Source organism: Cardiocondyla obscurior, linkage group LG02, assembly GCF_019399895.1.
Source record: "Cardiocondyla obscurior isolate alpha-2009 linkage group LG02, Cobs3.1, whole genome shotgun sequence".
Classification (NCBI taxonomy): domain Eukaryota; kingdom Metazoa; phylum Arthropoda; class Insecta; order Hymenoptera; family Formicidae; genus Cardiocondyla; species Cardiocondyla obscurior.
The window spans coordinates 3,496,751-3,518,134 of NC_091865.1; the positions used below are offsets into that span (position 1 = coordinate 3,496,751).

The window sequence follows — 21,384 nt, forward strand, 5'->3', positions numbered from 1 at the left end:
TTTTGTAACTGTTCTTGTTCTGGCACAAACGTTGATAGATCGTTTCATTGACCAGCGACGAGATGAAGCTCGTCCGTCGTCCGCGAGAAGAACGATCGGCGCGCGATCAGGATGCGATAGAAACGAATGAGAAAAAAAAAAGGAAAAAAAACGAAAAAAAAAGGAGCGGAAAAAGTGAGAAAGAGATAGAGAGCGGCGGGGAATGAAAGGAGAAAATCGTGGCAAGGTTGGCGGAGCGATGGATAGTAGGGTATCTGCCTATTATTCACGCGCGAGATAGGTCGGAGGAGTGGGAGTTGATCTAGCTCGATCTATGAGAGCCCGGGGGTGAGGCCAGACTTAGAAAGGTGGGTTAGGGGTTCGTGGTGAATTCTTATAAATCAAAACAGACACGCTATCCCGTCTCATAGAGTGTTTCCACCCTTTCTTATGCCGGCATCTATGCCTTCTTACTTCCTCGCTCGGTCGACTGTTGGAAGCATAAAGGGAAAGGAAGAAAATAAAATATGACAAGGGACGCGAAAGCAGGTGTTGGAAGAAACGGAAGAGGGAGAAAGCGCAGCCCGACATATCGGATGTTGATGTATTATTGAGTTTGTCGCGTATTATCGGCCGCTACTCGGTATCGTTGACAAGGGTGGATGTCAAGAGGAAAAAAAATTGTTAGCACGAGATATCAATGTTCGAACAACGTTACAAAAGACATATTTGCACGTTAGCCGCATAGATATATGGATGATAAAGACGTACGATAAGTGACTTATTAGTTTTTTTTTTCTAATTAATAAGTTATTTATTAAATATAGTTATTTAATTAAATGCAGCTTTAGTCGAGATTTTATTATCGTCGTTATTAAAATTATACATTTGTTGTTGCATCGAAAATATTGAATAACTCGTAACGTAACGTTAAAACATATTAAAATTATCATTTTTCCAATCTAAAAACTTGTGCGCAATATTAAAGAATATTTTTTCTTAAACGCGCTATCGTCGTCCATGGCGCGGAATCGGCAGCTGTTATAAGAAGTCTTCCTCAAGTTACTAACCATCAGTATTAGTTTATATCGCGATATTATACGTATAGCAATATTCGCCATTGAAAGCAGTTTACTACGCATTGCCACAGCATACGGTTATGAGAATAATGTACACCGCACTCGCATGCACGCTGTTACGCCGCTATTTCTCTGAATAAGACATCAGCTTTGGACGTATTTGGGTAGTGAATATTTAATGTTATCGATATTGCCTTAAAAGTCGTTTGTGCGGAAACGGGCGTGGAACTGTTTAGTATACGCCGTACGCCGCCTTGCCTACTACGTGAAATTGATTCGAATTTTTCGAGAGAAACGCCGTATTTAGATTTTATCTACCCCGGGGGTTAAAAATGCAAGTACAATCTCGTGCCGGACTGCGCAGGGAAATGCGATGGCATCGCGTTATGAGCGCGCGGTATTCTCGCGTTACATTAATGTAATTAAGAATATTGTAATCCTAAATGTAACTCAGCCCGCGTAATATAATTATGTGTCTCTGCTTACGCGCGACGCAATGTAATAAATATACGTAAATATGTTTGGCCGAAATGTAGTTTCATATATTTCAGCGGGAATGGCGGCCGCGCGGTCCGAGTGTTAATACTCGCGTACAATATTTTAGCTGTTAGTGTACGAAGATGGGCAATGCTCGCCTGCAAATCGTCTTGATAATGTTAACAAGATCGTAACCGCTAAAACTTTTTACTTTTTACACGTTCGCTCGTTTAATATCCTTCCTCCACATTCTCTTTTTAAATGTCTTGAATCTAATCGGTTCGAAACATGCAACCGGAAAGATCCTGCCGTTAACTATCTGAACGAGCTCTCATATCTTATTGTTAGTAATGATGAGTAACAATTTGGCTATTTTTGTATCTGGCACCTAATATTTCACGGCCGGCATTGAAAATTGCTTTCTCACGTCGCTCGTTTAATCTGCATATTTATTTATTTATTTTTCTTTTTTTTTTTTCGACGTTAATTTTTTACATTCAACGGAATGCTGCCATTATTTACTCAACTTCTTTATTTCTCGCTCATATTTAATAATTAAAAATAATCTTTCTTACTAATAACCGACACGTTGTTGCACAAAATGTAAGACTCGATGAAGCAATTCGTGGAAACGTTCTCGTTGCGTTATTTACAAAATTCATTCGCAACTTCGTTCTCTTTTCCCCCCCTCCTCCCTATTTCTAAAGAAATCCATTTTGAGAGAAAAATTTAATTGCTGAAACGCGGGGAAAATCGAGGGAATTGAACATCTGCAATCGCCATCGCGTTACCGAAGCGCCAGTCGCGCAAACGAAGAAATATAGAAAAGACGAAGAAAACTTACGGGGGTTTTGGACGTGCACTGGAGACGGAGGGTTGGTTCGCGTGACGACGACCGGAGGAGGCATCTTGGCGTGCAAGGCGGCGAGGCATGAGTTTGCCACGTCGTAGATGAGATAAGCACCGTAGTATCGGCCCGCACTGCCTATTTTCAATTTATTCTTACCGGGCGCAACCGCCATTTTCACATATCACGGCCACACATACACCCGCGTCCACTTAGCGCGACGATTATCACGATTTTCATTCAATAATGATCGACTGGAATTAAACCCCCGGGCCTCCGATGATATTATAAGAAAACGTTGCATTGGGCCATTATAATCTTTAAATTTAGAATCCACTTCAAAATCAACTCCTAGCCCTGGTGCGACTGTGGGTGGCGCGATGCATGTCTCATTTGTTATCATCCCCGCAACATGAATTTCACATTCTCGTTAAGGATAATGCGGAGTATCTTCCTGCAAAGCTCGGAGGAGACATAGCTTCCGAGCGTTGAATATAAATTCTGAACGGCCCCCTTTTTATAAATACACATCACGCAAACACGAAAATATGTGCATTTATATACGAATTATCGCAATAACGTTAATCAACAATTGCGTTAACTTCAGCTACACCGTTGATACTGTTGTTCTTGTTTTTTTCTTTTCTTTTTTTTTTTTTTTTCAATTTTTCCAAATTGAAACGTTGATCGTAATTAGTCGATAGGTTGCAATTTCCTTCTTCAACGCGTAGAGTTACCGTATCGAAATACTGATTAGCGCACACTTTTCAAGACAGTGAACCAGTCGTTAATCTTACACGTCAACTCAGACGTTAAGTTAAATAACCAACATTACTCGCGGATCACATGCACGGCAATTCGATTCTCCGCAACCACGGCGAATACCACTTGGAACTAATTATCCGGGCGCGCGCAAATATTCCGTCCTTGCATTCTCGTGACGAAGCGTTAGCACTGATCTCGATACCGCTCCTCGAACACGGATCCACGATATACCACGACAGTTAGCGGTCGGGATCGGTGGGCTGGGCAGCCGAACGGAAACGGTGCGGTTCCGTGGACCGGAAGCCTGAACCGGAAGCGTCACGAGTCAACGGGCGCTTCTCTGATTGCACACTGCGGTCGCGGCTAGATAAAAATGTGCTCGTGTGTCATTTACGTCGTTGGAACTCGATTGCACCGAATGGGAGCATCGCGCTCTCGTAATCCTACGCGAAGCCCACCTCGCGGGCACGAAATTGAATTTTCCCATGGCGCCAAGGAGCGGGTTGTATTTAATAAACGCCCAGAGGTCTGGTGTTTGAGATTTTAATTGCCGGGCGTATCGCCGCGCACCGACTTTCATATTACAACAATAGGAATAACTACTCCACCAGCGATATGCATTATCACGCCGTCGTGCTTCCCGGAAACTTAATACGTGCGCTACGTAACAATAGACGAAAACGGATCGTGTTAGCTGGTCAATTTTGCGGCTAGTTTATTGCCAAATAAACTGGATGTTATTAAATATTCATAAAGATGTCAGTGTGTTGAACATTCGATAACACCACAGTAATCGTAACTTTTTGAATGATTTGGGTATTATCATAACAATGATATATTATACCTACAATGATGTTGCAAATGAAACCTTTTCGTTAATTAATTCGGTAATTCAGATTTCATCATATGTTCGAGAATAATTGAGACTTTAAAATTATTCAAGATTTTTTCTCTTTTTTTGATACGATAATTTAAAATAAAGTCTAACGTTAGATAGATATTAATAAATAATAGTTAAATTAATATATGATGTTAAATAGCAGGTTAAGAGTATCGTTTACGTGTTTATATCGTTACGATGAAATTTCATATTAACGTCTTTATAAATTTAAGCTCATTTTAATCTTGTTGCTGAGAGTTACAGGAGCTAGAATTAAGATGCACGTTTCGTGCAAAGTTATGAATCGCCTGTAAGTATTGATTTTCGAGGCGTTACGTATTGTTCAAATTTTAAGTAGCTTGGCGATGAGCCAAATGCTACCGTTTATAAATCTGCCTATTTGTTAACGTTGCATTGGCAATGCTATTTATTCGCGTTGCCTATACGCGCGGTTCTTTTATTCGTAAATTTGTTTCAAAAATGACCGAAAAATGAATCGTCATCATACGTTCAAAAACAAAAAAAAAAAAAAAAGAGGTAAAAAAGACTACAAGTTATACGAATATTTTGAAATTTATCATCATATTCGCTGATAAATGCGGATAATATAATTACTCTGCATTAAAATGATTTACGTTCTTAAAAGAGATCCGGTTTTTCATCACGCACAATGTGCACAATTAAATTTATAAATTGCATTGCAATATCGCTGTGAAAGTAGCACAATTTTAACGAGTTTTAAGGGTTACAAATACGTGTTCAAAAACGCGTTATAATAAAAAAAAAAAGACCAAAAAAGGTGGAAGAGTCTATTGAAGCAAAACGCGCGTGTATGTAATAACAACGTCCATGATTTCGAAATAATAATCATCGTTATCTGAAATTACAATATTTCGTAGCGAGCGATATTTTATTTCGCCGGTCCTTTGACAATAAAGCGTTTTTGTTTTTGAACTCTGACATGCGTTATATCCAAAGTAAAACGGGCAATATTAATTCGATCCGAATAGTAGATGCGCTTTGTGGCGGCGCGCGACTGTTGCACCGGGCAAACGTACCATCGGATTGCCGTATAAAAAATGTAATTGCAGTCCCCCGAAAATAATCCACGAGCTTCCGCGGCTGTTTGTTACGCGGTGTGTTTTTTTTTTGTATTTGCCACGGTTCGCCGCTAGTCAGTCTCGTCTTCAATAATTAATACATTCATATCCGGTTATGCGAACGCGTTCTACGCGCATACCCTATGCCATTCCTCCCACTGTGGCCCGGCTTAGCCAAATGGTCGTCACTGCCGTATCCACACGCACCGTATGCTGATCATTACTAACTGAAACCCGCGCTTCTGCAAACAATAGGCATCGTCGTACGGTCATGCTTGAGCTGTTGCGTCGCGCAATTATCGGAATCGATTATCCATCGAATGGAACTGCGACGGTCTACGGTCGAAACGTGCGAAAGTCGAACGGCGGAACGCGGTTCGTATCGCACTGGACGGGACGTCCGTCAAAACTTTTGCCGACTAAACGAAATTTAACCAACTTGCTCGTGTTGGGTGAACGGTCGAAAGTGTACTGCGTGAACGTCCGTGAACGATCCGTCGTCAGATTCTACACGCTCGCGCTTATCGCTCTTACATTATGTGCATAAGGCCGTGTGCAACCACAGAGACATCGGCAAAACAATTACAAAGAACCAATAGCGAGCGCGCATGTTTTTTTTCCAATGTTACTTTTTTTTTTCTTTATTTTTTTTTTTTCCTTTTTTTCTATTTCGCTTTTTATCGAGTGTAATAAATGAGAGAATAACCATGTAAAAATGGAATATGAAAATATAAAGGGCTTTATCAGTGCGTAATAGAAAAAATTACATGATATAAGAATACCTGGTTGAACTAAAGTAATAATAGATCATAGTGGCATATTAAATTTTATTATTAATTTGCTCTCAATATGGGTCAACTTTTATTTCATTCTTTTACGTGTATCGTTGAATACTTTTAAGTGTAGACGACAATCACAAAATACAAAGTTTTCTAATAAAAACTTTTCCATTTGTATGCAGTCGGGAATAAAGAAAAAAAAAAAAAAACAAATTTTATAGTACATAAAAAAATTTGCAAAACTATTTCTATTAAAGTTTGTGTTAAAAAATAAAAAATAAAAAAAAGAAAAAAAAATATTGGCGTTATAAATTAGAAGAGAGAAAAATAATTTTACAGTCTCGATTTTATTGAAGCTTGTTTTGTGAAGTAAATGATATCTTAATGTACATTGAATATACTGCTAATTCACACGGACAATATTTAACACTTTAATTACAGAGTGTTAATTGATATTTTGTTCAACGCACGTGTTGAATTTCCAATAACAATACGGTGATGGTTAGGTGATAATAATTACAAGACTATAATATTATAATATCATTACTTCTTTTTTTATAACATTAACGTATTTCGACGCGGTTATTAAGTGGCAGAGATACATCGTCCCAACAAGCTCGAGTATTTATTTAAAAAAATTTCTTTGCGGGCTTCAGCCGTGAAATATATTCATACTCCGTCGTTCACGAACGCGCTCTCTCGAGATTCAGTTTTACTCCGTATTTCCTATATATTTTTCCTTATCTCGTTTTTACATTTTATCATATCTCGACTCACACGCACGTCCGCTTTCGTCGTGCTTGTCGTTTCGTTTTCGTGCGGCCACTTTAGTATGCGCGCCGTTCTAAGTGCGGCCGTTCGTGTGTGCGCGCGCGTCGCACACTCGTCGACCGGGTGGTACACGGGCGACGGCCGTATCGGATCGTATCGCACACGGTGAAACAACGCGGCTCAGTTACAACGCGACGCACCGACGACAATAGCACCGACGGGACGCGCGACAGGAAGGTGGCCGTATCAAATGCTTAACGGCTAACACAATGCCACGTACGTACACCGATACCGTGGTCGCAAGCACGATTGTTGGGCGCATCGGGCGCGGGCGCACATTGTTACTTCCGTCTCGAAACGTTTGACCACGAGCGCTAATTTCACCAGCGTTTCGCGACTACGGATCTTGAACCGTTCGCGACGTGCGATTACAAGTGATGCCGCGCGTGAAATAAACGCCTAATCTTTTATTTATACCGCTTGCGTCTATCTAAGAAACGTAGATTTGAGTTAATATCCTGTATTTTTTTTCTGTTTTTTTTTTTTATTTTTGTAACAGGAATATGATACCTTTCCGTATGTACAATTAACATAAAAAAAAAAGAAGTCAGGATTATGTTTACCCAAAATGTGCAAGGTAAAGTTCCGCGAGGAAGATGTAAGAAATGCATATCACGGAGGGAATCTTACAAAAATATTATTTTAATCAACTTCACCCTCCTTTTTCTCTCTCGGAACACTTTGCAGCGCGCTACGTCCTCGCCCGCGAATACGATATTTTGCTTTTGCAGAAGCTATGATCATAAATGCGTGCCGATTAATATATATGATCTGCAATGTCCAAACATTTCATATAGTCATCAGCGGATTAAATGAAAACGGAAATGACGTCAACATTGTTCCGAAATTAGATGCACACAATGCCTGGTATAAATACACGTGCGCACGTGAGCCGAGGACATTGTTATTCCCCGGTGCAACGGTCGACCACGTTACAACGCTAATTTCAAAGCGTGCTGTTAGCGAGTTGATGTAATTTATGATCGCGAAATATAGACGTGATCGGAACATTCGTGCGTAGCGTTCACAAAAGACATTTAAACGGTGTAATCGGATAAAGGAAAATTACTGTTTTTCGAACATATTTCAGCGAAAATACGGACTCGTATCTCGTTCGGTTCACGGTGGAATAATAAAAGCAGCGCTCCATATTTTGGAGGACGGAGATATCATCCTCTCGTATCACTTTAACGATTTAATCGACGTATGACACGTTTACACCGTTTTCACACTGAGCTGATCGTAAAACAATCTTTAATACCCAGTATCTGGAATCGATATCGGTACGGTATCTCGCGAAACTTTCCAAGATCACTTCGCGTAACGATGCATTTAATTGCCAAATGATCGTTAGAAAGACTATGAGACCACGTATTAATGTCATACGTGCATTTATCGATTTGACGAGGGCAGACAGAATATAGGCTAATGGTCAAAGTTGATTATATTACCAGTCGTAATCGTCATTTGAGTGGTGAACAAGATTCTTTTTTTTTTTTAATTGCTAAAACGATGGGATTTTATTAACTCGATCTATGACTTGATTAATACTCGTAAGAAAATATTGTTACTAGTATCGGTTTCATTACATACATATTTACTTCTACTAAAAAGTATTAATTGCTTATTACAATTTTTTATCGCTACAACTTTCGTACAGAGAAAAAAAAAAAAGAAAGAAAAAAGAAAAAAGTTGTGCTCGAGAACCGATGAAAGATTTACTTTAAAATAAGAACTTTGAGGGATTTTAATAACGATTAAAGCGAACGACTGCGCAAATTCTCTCTTAGCGTATAGAAATATTTCTCTGATGACGATATTTTATTTATTTCCATTCTTACCACCAGTTGCACTCGAGATGCGCTTCTTTCATATCGGATTGCATAAACGTCTTTCGAAGTCGTTACAAGGCCGCTCGCATAGCTCCGCGGATGTATTGTTCTCGGATTCTTAGGTACGAATACATTTACCCTTCGTATGTTACAATTCTCACGAGCGTGGTGTCTCGTCTGTATTTCCCCTGGAAACTTCATTCCCAGAGACTTTCGCACGTATACGTATCCACTACTCACCACTTACGCGAATACACTCAACAGGTTACTGCGCCCACAGAACTTACTGCTACGGTGTATTCAACGCGATTTCGTTTTGTTTCTGTAATATACTCCACGTTTTCTAAAACCGAATGAAGCGATTGGGAAAGTAAAAGTAAGTGGAAAAAGTTGGCGCCGGCGAGAAAGGAGAAGAACGAAGGAGGTTTCTCCTTCTCGTTCCTGTTAAACGATTGTTGACACGAATTAAATAAGAAATTCTTACATTAAGAAGCAATCGATCATCAATTTGTATAACGTAGTTCTACTAAGAATACCTATTTGTGTGTATTTTTTTTTTTTTTTTTATTAGATAGGACATCAATCTTTTGCGCTTCACCACCGATGCAGCGAAATATTCTGATAAAAAATCCTTCGCGTGCAAAGGATTAAAAATGAGTAGTATAAAAAATTATATTGTAAACGAAATGAAAACGATAATTGCACTGAATTTTTAATTATCATATTTTTCTTTTATCTTTATTATTTTAATTATCGATGCGGCCTTTTATAACTCGACATCAGCTTTGGTATTTTATTTATAACATTAATACAACGCCGATATACTATCGTCGAGTCTGACGCGGATAAATTTAGGCGTACGTTTAAATTACAAGCGCAAATATTCCGGATCGATGACAATGACAACGAGTGGAAAAAGATGTTGAAAATGGAATCAGTGGAGATGGTAATTGAGCATAGGTTACAGATTGGGTGGTAGAGCCACGAAAACGGAACGGGCGGGGAGGGAAACTGGGTACAGGATCGAAGATAGAACGGTAGAAAGATAGAAGAAGAGCGAGTTTCGCATTAGGAGTAATAGGCATTATCTCCATCGATCCTGAACTCGCTACCCCCCTCGTTTCCACCACCTCGCCCATCGCCCACCGTCTCCCCAGAGCTGGGTGGGTGATTGGTTCGTTCGAGCTAACCGGAGAAAAAACGCATGGGAATTCCGCCTGGCCATGGGCACGGCGAATGGCATCCTGATCGCGAAATGCGGGTAGCGGTCTCGGGAAGAATCAAGGAAGACGTACGTGACATAGGTATATATTGGTAAGGCGCCGCTCGGATTTCTTTTAAACGTAGGTATTTAGATAATAAATACAGAATGATTGATGCGTATCTTCGGGTGCTTCGAAACTTAACGTTAATAAGAAATATCGACATAGTCAAAGTCCCGTCAGTTCCGTAAATTACACTCACGTGTATGTATAACTTGCGGTAGTATGGAATTTTTTTCCGAATCGATTCGGTAAGCGCCGGGATTCGAATTCCCTCGACTTTACGATTCAATTCGATAAGTTTTTCGGTTTCTGCAATTTTCCATTCTGCTCAGAGCTATAACTAAGCGATATAAATAACGGCGTGTCGTCGAAACTTTTAAAATCAACGACATACGGAGAGGCGTAACATCGCGCCCTAGTTTTTACGATAGTTTTACCACTTTTCCATCACCGGTACGGTCGCGGTGCGTCAGGTGAAGGAAGGACGACGGTGACTAATTGTCGTAAAGCTGATCATGATATGTCCTACCCTCGTAAATCTGATTGGCTACGCTTACTGACCCCGCTTGCAATCTTGCCGACGCGATCGCTCGACGCTACACGTGCATCTTTCGACGTTGAATTCGGGTCAGAATTTTAGATTCTCCAAAATCGCTTGCAGTCTTTTTCAAAGATCTAGAGATATAACATTTCTTGACGAGGCGTCGTCGAAGTAGGAACGGAAGGACGATCTAGATGCGATCACGAATGCTCTCGAGTGGAAACTGCAGAACGCGCGAGCACGAATCGTCAAAAGCGAAGAAAATAACTTGACATTAGAATCGCACATATATATGTATAATATAATGTAATCAAAAAATACGATTTAATTTAATTTGCGTAGTATGGAAAGATAAACTCTTCTTATAATTTAATTTAATTTTTCTTTTTCTTTTTTTTTTCTTTTTTTTTTTTAATACGTTCCATTGTATGATTGCGCTCAATTACAGAGCGGGAATAAAAAGCGATTGAATATAAAGACAAAACTGGCACAAGATAGAGCGGTTAATGTGTGAAAATGTATTTTATTTAAGTCCGACCGGTTTAAGCGCAAAAAAAAAGTAATTGAGCACGATCATGAAGGAAACCGGATTTTACATCGTGCCGCACGCACGCGATAGTAAACCGAGGTGAAAACGGCAATGAAAGAAAGAGGGCAGACCGATGGTAGAGAAAATCGAAAGAATAGTGACTAAGTGCATTGCACAAGGCGGGAGCCATATTTATTTTCGTGGCATACGGTTCATTCTGCGGTTCCGGGTAGACCAGAAGATAGCTAGATAAGTAATATGATGCGCCAGCAAGCATCTTTTATCCAAAGATAGTTTGTCGTGCCTCCTCCTCCTTTCTCTTCTTCCTCCCCGTCCTTTCTTCTCGTAACCCTTCACGTCGTCTATAATGAATCCCAGTGCTTTCTCCGATAAGTAGGTCTTTATTGAGATTATCTAGAGAACCTCCTGTTAGATTATTATAATGTTTGGGATATGGCAGTTCCAATCTAATAACGGAGTTGTTCTCCCGAATTCATTCTCGCGAAAGAGGTTCGTGCTAACTTGCGTCATCTTTCATTCAGTTCTACCAAATTTCCATCGGTTCCATTTTGCAGAGTAAGCCTCCGCATGCATTTACGCCGAGCCCATTTCGCATTAACACGTCAAGATTCATAAATGGTTCGGAAATTTCTAAAATGTTGAGAACAGTCGTCGAGATTGAACGTGCAATGTATAACATAGCTGCCTTGAATTCACTGCTATCATAATTAAATGGCGAACGAACTTTCACGTTTCCGAAGCTTCCATGAAATTTTAGGTGGAATATTATAGAACTCGTAAATAGTTCGGATGTCTTCCCTACGTTGTAGATTCTCATTGAGAATTTGTATGTCCCTTTCAAGGATCGTGTAGAGTAAATTACACTTCCAAACAACAGATACGCGAGTAACTTCGTCTGCGAGAACGAGATCTTATTAGTGAAGTAAGAGTGCTTCTTCATCTAACAGCTTCAAGAATCGTCGGCGCAGTCACGGAAGAGAATGCGACGCATATTCCGGATGCACAAGGTAGCGACATAAAATTTTTAATAAGAACGCGGAGAGCGTACCTGCAATCCGTAGAATGTTATACGTGTAACAAGGGTGAGCTCCGCGCGGAAGAAAGTCCTCCCCATAATGCACCATGAAGATATCCGTTCGCCCGTAGAGAGTAATAAATACGCAAATAAACTTTGCTCGTTTACCTATCGAACTCCGATAGACTAGGACGATCTTACGTTTAATTCGAGCGCGTGCATCAGATAAAAATACTGTATTTCGCGTATGATTGCAAAAAAAGGTTTCCCGTCTCGAGAGGCGTAATTCATATAATTGCGAAGATGATATAGATATAATGACAGAGGCTCGTTTGGAAATATAAAAGTTACAAACTTTATGAAAATAGTTTTAACTTTTATGGTTCAATATGATTGAACGCGTTATTACGACGACATTTTATGTCACGCACGATCATAAAATTATACGTCTTTTTATTTTTAATAATTTGTTTAATAGGTGTATGTTTCTCATTAAAAAATCGTTTTTTCCAAACCCCATATAAATCTGTCAACAGAATCTTTCTATAAGCATATTTGCAGCAAGCATTGTATTAAAGGCTAAACCGCGAAGTACGCCGTGGTTTTAAAGTACCTACTGGATAATTCAAACTATTTCAAAACTTTCAACGCTTGCTGCTTTAGGCCTTGTATATACGCGCAGTTAAAGAAGAAATATGTCACTACCACTTCTGACCTTGATAATATGCATAATACACACAATACGTCATTAAGTTTATTATAACAAAGCAATTTAGGAAGCATATCATTTTCTTGCGCTTATATCGTCATAATGTTCCGTAATGTTCGAATAATTTGCGAAATAATATTACTTTTCATTTAAAATCCAACCGTGTATTTAACTATCGCGGAACACATATCATTTACCTAACGGAAAAATGTGAAGGCTCAAAAAAGCATAAATTTACTTTTATGCGCGCCTTACAAGTGTGCAAAAAGATTAAATTTCCTGTCGCGTATATACCGGTACACGTCATTGTTTTCACTCTGGGCAAGTAACATTGGTAACGCGTTAGGTGAATGTGCTATAATATTAAGTGGTATCTTATGTAATACCTACCTACCTTATCTTTCAAACGTCGAGCACTTCGTTTCGCTACCCCCTCATTTTGTGCTCTTTCTTCCTGCCGTTACCTTCTCTATCTTCGTTCGTAGAACGTAATTTAATTCGTCGAGCGGAGTAGAGGCATCAAAATATTAGCATATTGATCAGCCTACCCGCGACCCGCTCTCTTAAATCCACGAGCGTAAAACGCACTTAATGCGAGCAACCACTTTGGCTGTTACTACAGCGAATGCAATATCCGTCACTTGGGGTAACCGTTCTCGTTGTATTCGTTATCTGACAAGTTTTTACAACATGCATAAAGAAGCCGCCCGCCGTCCCGCACGCAGGTATACGCTGTTCATTTACAAACGAGACAGGCATGCGAGGAAAGTAGTGACAATACTGAATGGATATATTGTTCAACGTGCACTTTTGGTAGCTTTAGAACGTCCGCGGACTGTGTTACATTCCGTAAGTCTCGTATTATTGCGCTGGAAAGATCCTTCAAACACCTAATCTTAATTTCGTGACAAAAATAAAATGTTATTTAACTCGATTGAAATGAACTTCGTATATATTCATTGAAGAGTTCAAATAGATCATTAATATATGCACGTGTTATTTTTAGAAAGTTTATAGTATAATTTTTTTTTTTTTTTTTTAATTAGAGGTAGAAATAAAATATTAATTAATCCAAATATAAAGATTAAACGTTTTAAAGTCACGTATAAATTATCTAAAGTAAGATAATTATTACTTAAGAAAAAAATAACAAAAAAAAAAGATTTTCTTACATTTTCGTAATGCGTGCGTGTAAAATGAATTTGTATGGGTCTTTATACGGCTCTGTGTAAAAGCATTTATAACAAAAGGGGAGAAATATTTTTGAAATCTCTCTGTGACATAGTTCGACTACATATATTGAAGGATGCAACGCATATGATAATAATGAATTTTCAAATATCGGCACGTGAACGTGCCTAATGATGGCGCGTTTTAGCGTAGAGACAACAGGCTTTGAAGAGGTATGTTATCCATGCTCGCCCTTTCAAACGACCCTTGAACGACACGCGACCTCGCGATTAAAGCAAATTTTACGCTTGAGATAGTTTTCGCACTTGTAATGTTTCTCAGCTATTCACAGCAGCAGTGGATATAATCTACAGAGCATCACGTTCAATCAAAGTTTCTCTTGAAACGAAAACCACAGCTCAGTTTACACATTTTCATCAAATTATAGAATATTCCTTCGATGGGGAAGCGAAGAAAATTGGAGAAACGGATTTCGATACGAAATGCGATTAGTAGGGGAAACGGTTCAATGACATTCAAGTTAAACTAATGAAATTAATATTGACTCGCTGCCACTTGTTTTTCCGACAAAATAATTCAGGTGTATTTAACGATGCTCCCGACGCAAATTAAATGCTGCATATTGATAAAATAAATTCCCATCAATAATATTATTGCCAATTAACGTCAATTGAAACATATAACTTATACAATTATTATCAGTTTTTAAATGGTCTATTAAACGGTGCAAAATATAAATGCCGCGTACGAGTAGAATGCAAATATAATTTTCTTTCACCGTCATTTTCACATTTACAAATTTTTGAATGCACATCTTTTTTTTTCTTTTTCTTTTTTTTTTTGCAAATTTACCTTTTTTACTCCGCTTCAAATATACGGAACGGTGTTTCTCAATTAACGCTAACAATGAGCTATTGCTCCTTATAAATGCGGGACGTAGACAATTTCGAGAGAATAATTTCGCAAGGTTAAAAAGAAATGAAATGATTATATGCCGGTGGGATTTAGTTTGCTACATAAATCAAAGCGTCCTGGCGTTATTATTACTATATAACACTTGGTCACTCGAGCAGTCGATTCGATGGCACGTCGAACGAAACGATTTACGGCAGGTCGTGCATCTCGAGGCGCGAGAACTCGACCTGGCCAGCGAACACGACTTCCGCATCCGGCTTACAGCTGCTGCTTTATAGGATAGGTACGAGGGAATGCTCTAGTCATCTAGCCAGCCCAGTGCTGCGCCAGTTAACCAGTCAACCAGCCAAACGCTCTCGCACTATAGATACTGCAGCAGTTTGACATTTTCGAATGAGCGAAGCGTCTACCGTTAACTGAAGAAGTACGGCAAGGAGAAACTTATTAATCAAAGCTCCTGTGTATCGTTCTGTAATATTGACGGTAGCGTAATCATAGGCGATGTTTTTCTTGCCGCAGCGAAAAGTTTGCAGATTAAGCGACGATTGCAAAATTAAGCGAGATCGTAGTTAGATATTCTTCTTTATCGAAAAGCGAAACTAAGCGGAATACAAAGCTGCAGTTGTTCGGTCTAAATTTATAAACGCTCTTCGCTTTTAATGTGTTGTTGCAAAAATGTACAATGAGAATACGTAATGCATTCTCTTGTGTTTCTATTTTTTTTCTTTTTTTTAAGTAACGTAAGAAGATTACTCGGTTTTTATTTTTTTTTTTTTTTAATGAAACGTAATCTCTGCAGATATTTCGTTGTGGTTTCATTGATATTAGACTTATACTGAAAGTTTAAATTAAAAAATCGTCTTTATAAATATGATTTAGGAAACGGTGTTTTATTATTTTCGAAATTATTAAATATAAATATTATCGACGAATCAATTATTGATTTATACTCTAATTAGGTAAGTTATGTATCGTTTGTCTTTCTTTTTTTTCTGAGTTTTAATTTCCCAGAGTTTAAATTATTAAAATATCTAATGTTAGAATATCGAAGAAACTGCCATAAATACCGATTGTCCTGAAATTAAGAAAAAGTCAACTTGAAATTTATCATATAAAATTGTTCATTAAAATTCAGATTGAGGTGCTTGGAACGTACTGTATATAGGTCATGTATAACAACGATGTTTCGGTAATAAAGATATTATCAGTTCCAACGTACAATATCACGGAAGGTCGTGGATATAGCAATCGCACAAACAGTAGTGAATAAATATACTCGCGTGTTCATTTTCCGTTCAATATAATACACGTTTAACGCCGATCGAATTTCGCCGTGTGCCTTTTTCTTTTTTTTTTTTTTCCTCTCCCGGGGATCGTCTTTCGCGGGTGAGTCTTTTTGATGCCAAATTTTAGATTTATCCTTTGGTGAAAGGGGGTCAGATTTTGCTCCGCCATTCGAGGCAGCCAGCCAAGTTGCACGCAAACCCATGCGGTTTTCCACGTGTGTACTACGAGACTTCACGCTGAAGCGGACAGTAGAGAAAGGAGAGAATTTCGACGAAGATTCCGATTCATACTTCGTCCACTTCCGCGATGTTTCTTCTATGTATTCCAGCGTCGCCAGTATTGCCGTCCCCGTTTCCCTTGGGGGTCGTATACGTAGGTATCGTCGAATATTTCGAACTCTTTGTCCGCGACAATGTCTTTTCTTCCTCTCCCTTCTTCTCCCGGTCTCGTTCTCTCAATCTCCCTCCCTGTACATAGCGCGCCATTTGAGGGTGCAAGGGAGTAGTGTACGAGTCCGCTTGATATTACCGCGCTCGGTTTTTACGGGAAAATGGGTTCTAAGCACCGACAGCGGACTCGTTCCCGGCTAAAACAATATCATTTCATCCCACGGTACCTGACCCCGCTCTCGCCGCCCGGATCACTTGTTTGGCCGCGACAGGTACTGCCTCGACTTTTCGCATCGCATCCCATCGGTGGACTACGACCAGCAGCTATTCGGTCCTCTGGGTCACGACTATACCGGAATCCGTACGACTGGGCGGGTGTAGAGCAATGCGGTAGCATGGGCAGTAGTCGCAGCCATACCCCTCCGTCTCCATCAAGTTTAACTTGGCGCAGCGAATTTCCAAGTACCGTTTTACGAGTTTTCGTTGCCACTGGGAATAGACGGATCAGTCGTTACGCCGCTCGGCAAATGTTATTCCCGAAGTGAGTACCTCGTCGTATGCTCCCGGCCATCTCCACGGAGGAAGACTGATAATCAATTTTGCAACGCGATTCCAATTCGTTTGCGACGCATTTGGGGCTACGAAAATGTCGTTAGCCGAGTGGCTCTCGCTCTCATTCTATTACGGCGGGACCAAGGTTTTTTTGGTCTTCCTTTAAATCGTCCAGATTTGCGCGATATCGCTTGATAGATTAGCCGTGTTTTTCAACGATTATGAGAAAGCAATTAACGAACCGAAGATAGAGATACGCGGATACGTACATACGACGTATATATATTTCGCTGTATACGTATACGTCGTATATCTGATTGATACAAAAAGCACACACGCACACAAACGCGTATCGGGGAGGGAAAAATAGTTTTCTTCTACAATTTGTAAGTGTCATTTACAAATAACGCATATAAATTTACACGGGGCGTGTAAGACGCGCATTCTATTTAACGATAAGTTTTAAACGAGACTTATCGCTGTAATATTCAGCGCTAGGTTTGTAGCAAACTGTTACCACGATTTGCATATTTATCATGTCGAGTTTGAAATCGGAAAATACCCATTTCTATGCCCAACTCAGCAGAAAATGAAGTATGACTCTGGTATTTTCGGGGAAAGATACTTGAGGTGCTCGGTTTTTCCTTAATGCACATGCAAAAAGACAACGCGCGCTCGAGAAGTAGCTGATATCTCAAAGTAGTGCCAAATAGAAATGTCATCCATTTGAATAGATCCTACTGCTATAAATTTATCACCGATATCGACATTTGCTAGACCGTAACCTAAATTTAAAAGAGTCAAAGCATTAAAAAAAATTAATCAAAATGCATAACCACGTTTGAAACGTTTGTTTACCACACAAATTGAAATCAGACTTTATTTTTAACAATTACATTTTTAAAACTAATTTATGCGATATATCGTGATAATTAAATCTTTTGAGATTGCACATCGCGTACTTATAAAGTAGCATGACCCTATGACGTTTAAAATTAAAATGCTATTCTCGTATAAATCACTCAACAGTATTACAAAACTCTTTTGCGATTATTTAAACGTATAATACGTGGTGGTAAAATAAAGTAGCTAAATAAAAAAAAAATAAAAAAAATAAATAAACTATGCACGCTTTGATTCACTAATTTTAATCTCCAACTAAATATTTTAAATAACTGTATGGAGTTTGAAGCATTCGTATATTTGTGGTTAATTATTCCGGCAATGGAATAACGCGAGTTAATATTATAAAGTAATACTCAGGATATTGATAACGATGCTTGGAAAAAAAAAAAAAAAACATGCAATCTCTTGTTTAACAAAAGCTTTAGTTTAATTTAACGTCAAGATTTTATTATCCACGTTACGTTTATATCGATAGTATGTATATTGCGCAAAAGCTAATATGCATAACATACAAAATTAGTATCACAATTTAATTTATTTCTATAATATCCATTGAAATCTATCATAAATATACATACCAAGTATATACAATAATTGCCGAGATAATTGTAATATGACATAATTAACGAATATTTCATTTCATTCACAAAGCGTAATAAAAACAACGTGTTTTAACTTCTTCGAAACTTACGCCAACAAACAATTATATTTGAACTGAAATATGTAACTTCCTTTTTTTTTTTTTTCGTACAATTACATATTAATATAAATTGACAATGTGCAATTTAAATAAAAAGTAATTTTCCGTGTGATTGATTTATTCTCGTGAAACTAAAGACTGCCAGCCGGGTCTGTCATTTCTAGAATCAAGGGATGCTCTACGCGAGATTGAAACAAGCCGCAATCAAAGACAGGCGTGGAAAACGCGGAAACTTAAGCGTTGCCGGATAAAGTGGCCGTAGCGGATAGTTGGCAAGAGGCCGTGCGAGTGGATGGCGCGGGTATACGAGGGTGAATATAGAAAGGAGGGTTGGTAACCACCCCTGTAAGGCATCTACGTGGCATTGAGAGCCGCGGATGGTGGTGGCGCGGGCTGGCGCGCCAACTAAAATTGAATCTGCGAACGAAACTTCGGTAACCTCGTCAGGAAACCGAAGCTAAAGCCATCCATCGCTCACGCTTTCGTTGCCGTCGGCGCAACCTTCGTCGACTTCCGTTTTATCTGGAAGAATTGTTCTGCCTCTTGTTGCCTACTCGTTTGCTACTTTTTCCCTCCGCTCGTGGGTCTCGCGTATGCGATAGATTCTCGAGTGTTCCTCGGAGATACGGAAATACGTTGCGTTCTCATGTTTCGCTAAATTAGTTTGGGGACGTTTAATGATCGAGGCGCGTTTGGCACGGATCAATTTATCGATTGTCACTAAACGTTAGACTTTGCTCCACTGAATCGATATGAGAAACTTGGAGATATTGATTTCAATGATTAATGAATACGAAACAACGCAGGGCACACTGCTAATATTTCGAAAATTAATCTTGTTATTTTTTAAATAAAAGAAAAAAAGAAATTGGGTTGCTAAATATCAATGAAGTAGTTTCGAACGCTAATTGCTCGTTATATTAATTTTCTATAACTTTCGTCGATTGGATTAATTATCATAGTTAACAATGTAATACCGTAATATAATATTGAAATATTATATTGCAAAATTTATTTAACAATTCTTGTTGTTGTAAAGATTTTTCTCTCTCCTATAATCGCGCTCCCGCTCGCGGCAATTGTTCACTTTTGAAATAATATTTTACAATGCAAATTGCCAGTAAGAATGATTGATCTTTCGCGCAATTCAATTTGTGAACTACGGCGTTCGCGAATTATGTTTAAACGAATTTCACGTACTAATAGCCGCTTTCTTTCTTGCTATTACTGTATATCGAGCAGACAAACAACTTTACGAGCACTTATCCTTTAGGTGCTAGGATCTATACGTGGAAGTGTGCATCCACTAGTTTTGTAGAGGGTTCAGAAAAATCATTGTCTCAGGAGAGCCTTTCAGTATCGCGCGGGAAGAAAAATCGTTGTTGTCGTACGTTGAAAAATAATACAGATGCAATTTATATCAATACTTTTCATAACTATACTTTATATATTGATTTATATACAGACTTTTATTTAAATTAAATTTGGCTAGCCTACATTTTTATCATGAAAATGAAAACTTTATTAAAAACGTTTCATAGTTCGCATTTGCGTAATCAAAGAGCATTAGCTACTTTACTAATGGTAGTTCGCGATGAGAGACCATTGACACGACGACCATTAACATTACGTTGCACCATGTGACTCGCGGCACGCCGAGGTACAATGTAGTACCACCTGACGCAAAACCCATCATTTATAATGTAGTTTTCAGATTGTTTAGATTAATCGTTCGAAAATTATATCAAAAGTTTCATTGCACAAGTCGTATATTAAAATAACACATGTTCATATCCGTTCAGTTACATTTATTGTAATGATATATTGCAAAAGAAAAAAAAAATATATATCGCTTAGCTGTCAAGCTTTTCAGTATTATCTATTTATTTTTTCTTTTTTTCTTTTTAAACATATTTGTGCATATTTAAAAACAACATGTTTAAGACAGCGTGGTTTCACGAGAAAGTTTCATTAATTTTTCTCAAAGAGATAAAAAGTGCAATTGAAACCGGATCCTATTTATTTAAGTTGAGCTAGTCAATTGCTTTTTCTTAGTACCTTTTGTTACTTTGCTTAACCTTGCCTCATTGTAAATAATAATGAACGACAGTTTTTTTTTTTTTTTTAAGTATCCAATCTAGTCGCGACCCTCCCTCCCCCCCCTATTGTTTAAATACAATTGACGTTTATATTTGAAAAGAAAATGACGAGGAGGAAAAGACCATAATAATTAGGAGAAAAAGAGATTCAACGAACGAGTCTCAGAAATACGTTCCGTATTGTTCCGTTGTTTCACGTTTAATGGCAATTGATCCACGAAGAATCCCAGCGAGATACGAGTCGCTGCGCAGGGAAATGCGAGGCCGGGTGATTTTCGATAAATTGCACGTGTCCATCTACTCACGTAGCCGACATCACGCATACTACGTAGGCCAAAGTATACGTGGCGATTTGGCACGGCGTGCCGCGAACCCGCGTCCTTGTTACGCTCCCATGACACGTACGTTCGTGATGTAACGGTAACTACTGCTAGTACGTGCTAAGTGTGCGCGGCTAGGGATTGCCCTATTGGCAGCTGTACATATTCCATTCTTAGGATTACGTACACGTATGCAAACATAGCCGCGTGCGAGGGCATGTACCACAGCGTCCCTGATATATTATCGCGACTTTCCGCGCCGAAGGGCTAAGCGAGAGATGTTATCTGTCACACACGGTGTACGCGGATGGCGCCAATCCGCTCGTACGCCCGGGGTCCTCCACCCTTTCCCCCAGGTTTTTACTTGAACGAAGAA

General features: G+C 38.9%; 1 protein-coding gene across 8 annotated transcripts in view; it reads right to left on the minus strand.

Moving 5' to 3' along the window:
- LOC139113430 (nucleolysin TIAR) overlaps nucleotides 1-21,384 on the minus strand; it is a 461,769-nt gene that overhangs the window by 134,178 nt on the left and 306,207 nt on the right. The window contains exons 1-2 of one of the 8 annotated variants that reach the window (XM_070674614.1): nucleotides 5,268-6,117; nucleotides 2,380-3,510 (exon numbers count right to left, since the gene is read on the minus strand). The exons of 6 other annotated variants lie outside the window; for them this stretch is intronic. In XM_070674614.1, coding sequence (XP_070530715.1) covers nucleotides 2,380-2,557 — 178 coding nt within the window. In that variant the 5' untranslated portion in view covers nucleotides 2,558-3,510; nucleotides 5,268-6,117. Of the gene's footprint in view, nucleotides 1-2,379; nucleotides 6,118-21,384 lie in introns of those variants that run through there. One more of the 8 variants, XM_070674613.1, reaches the window with a different exon arrangement.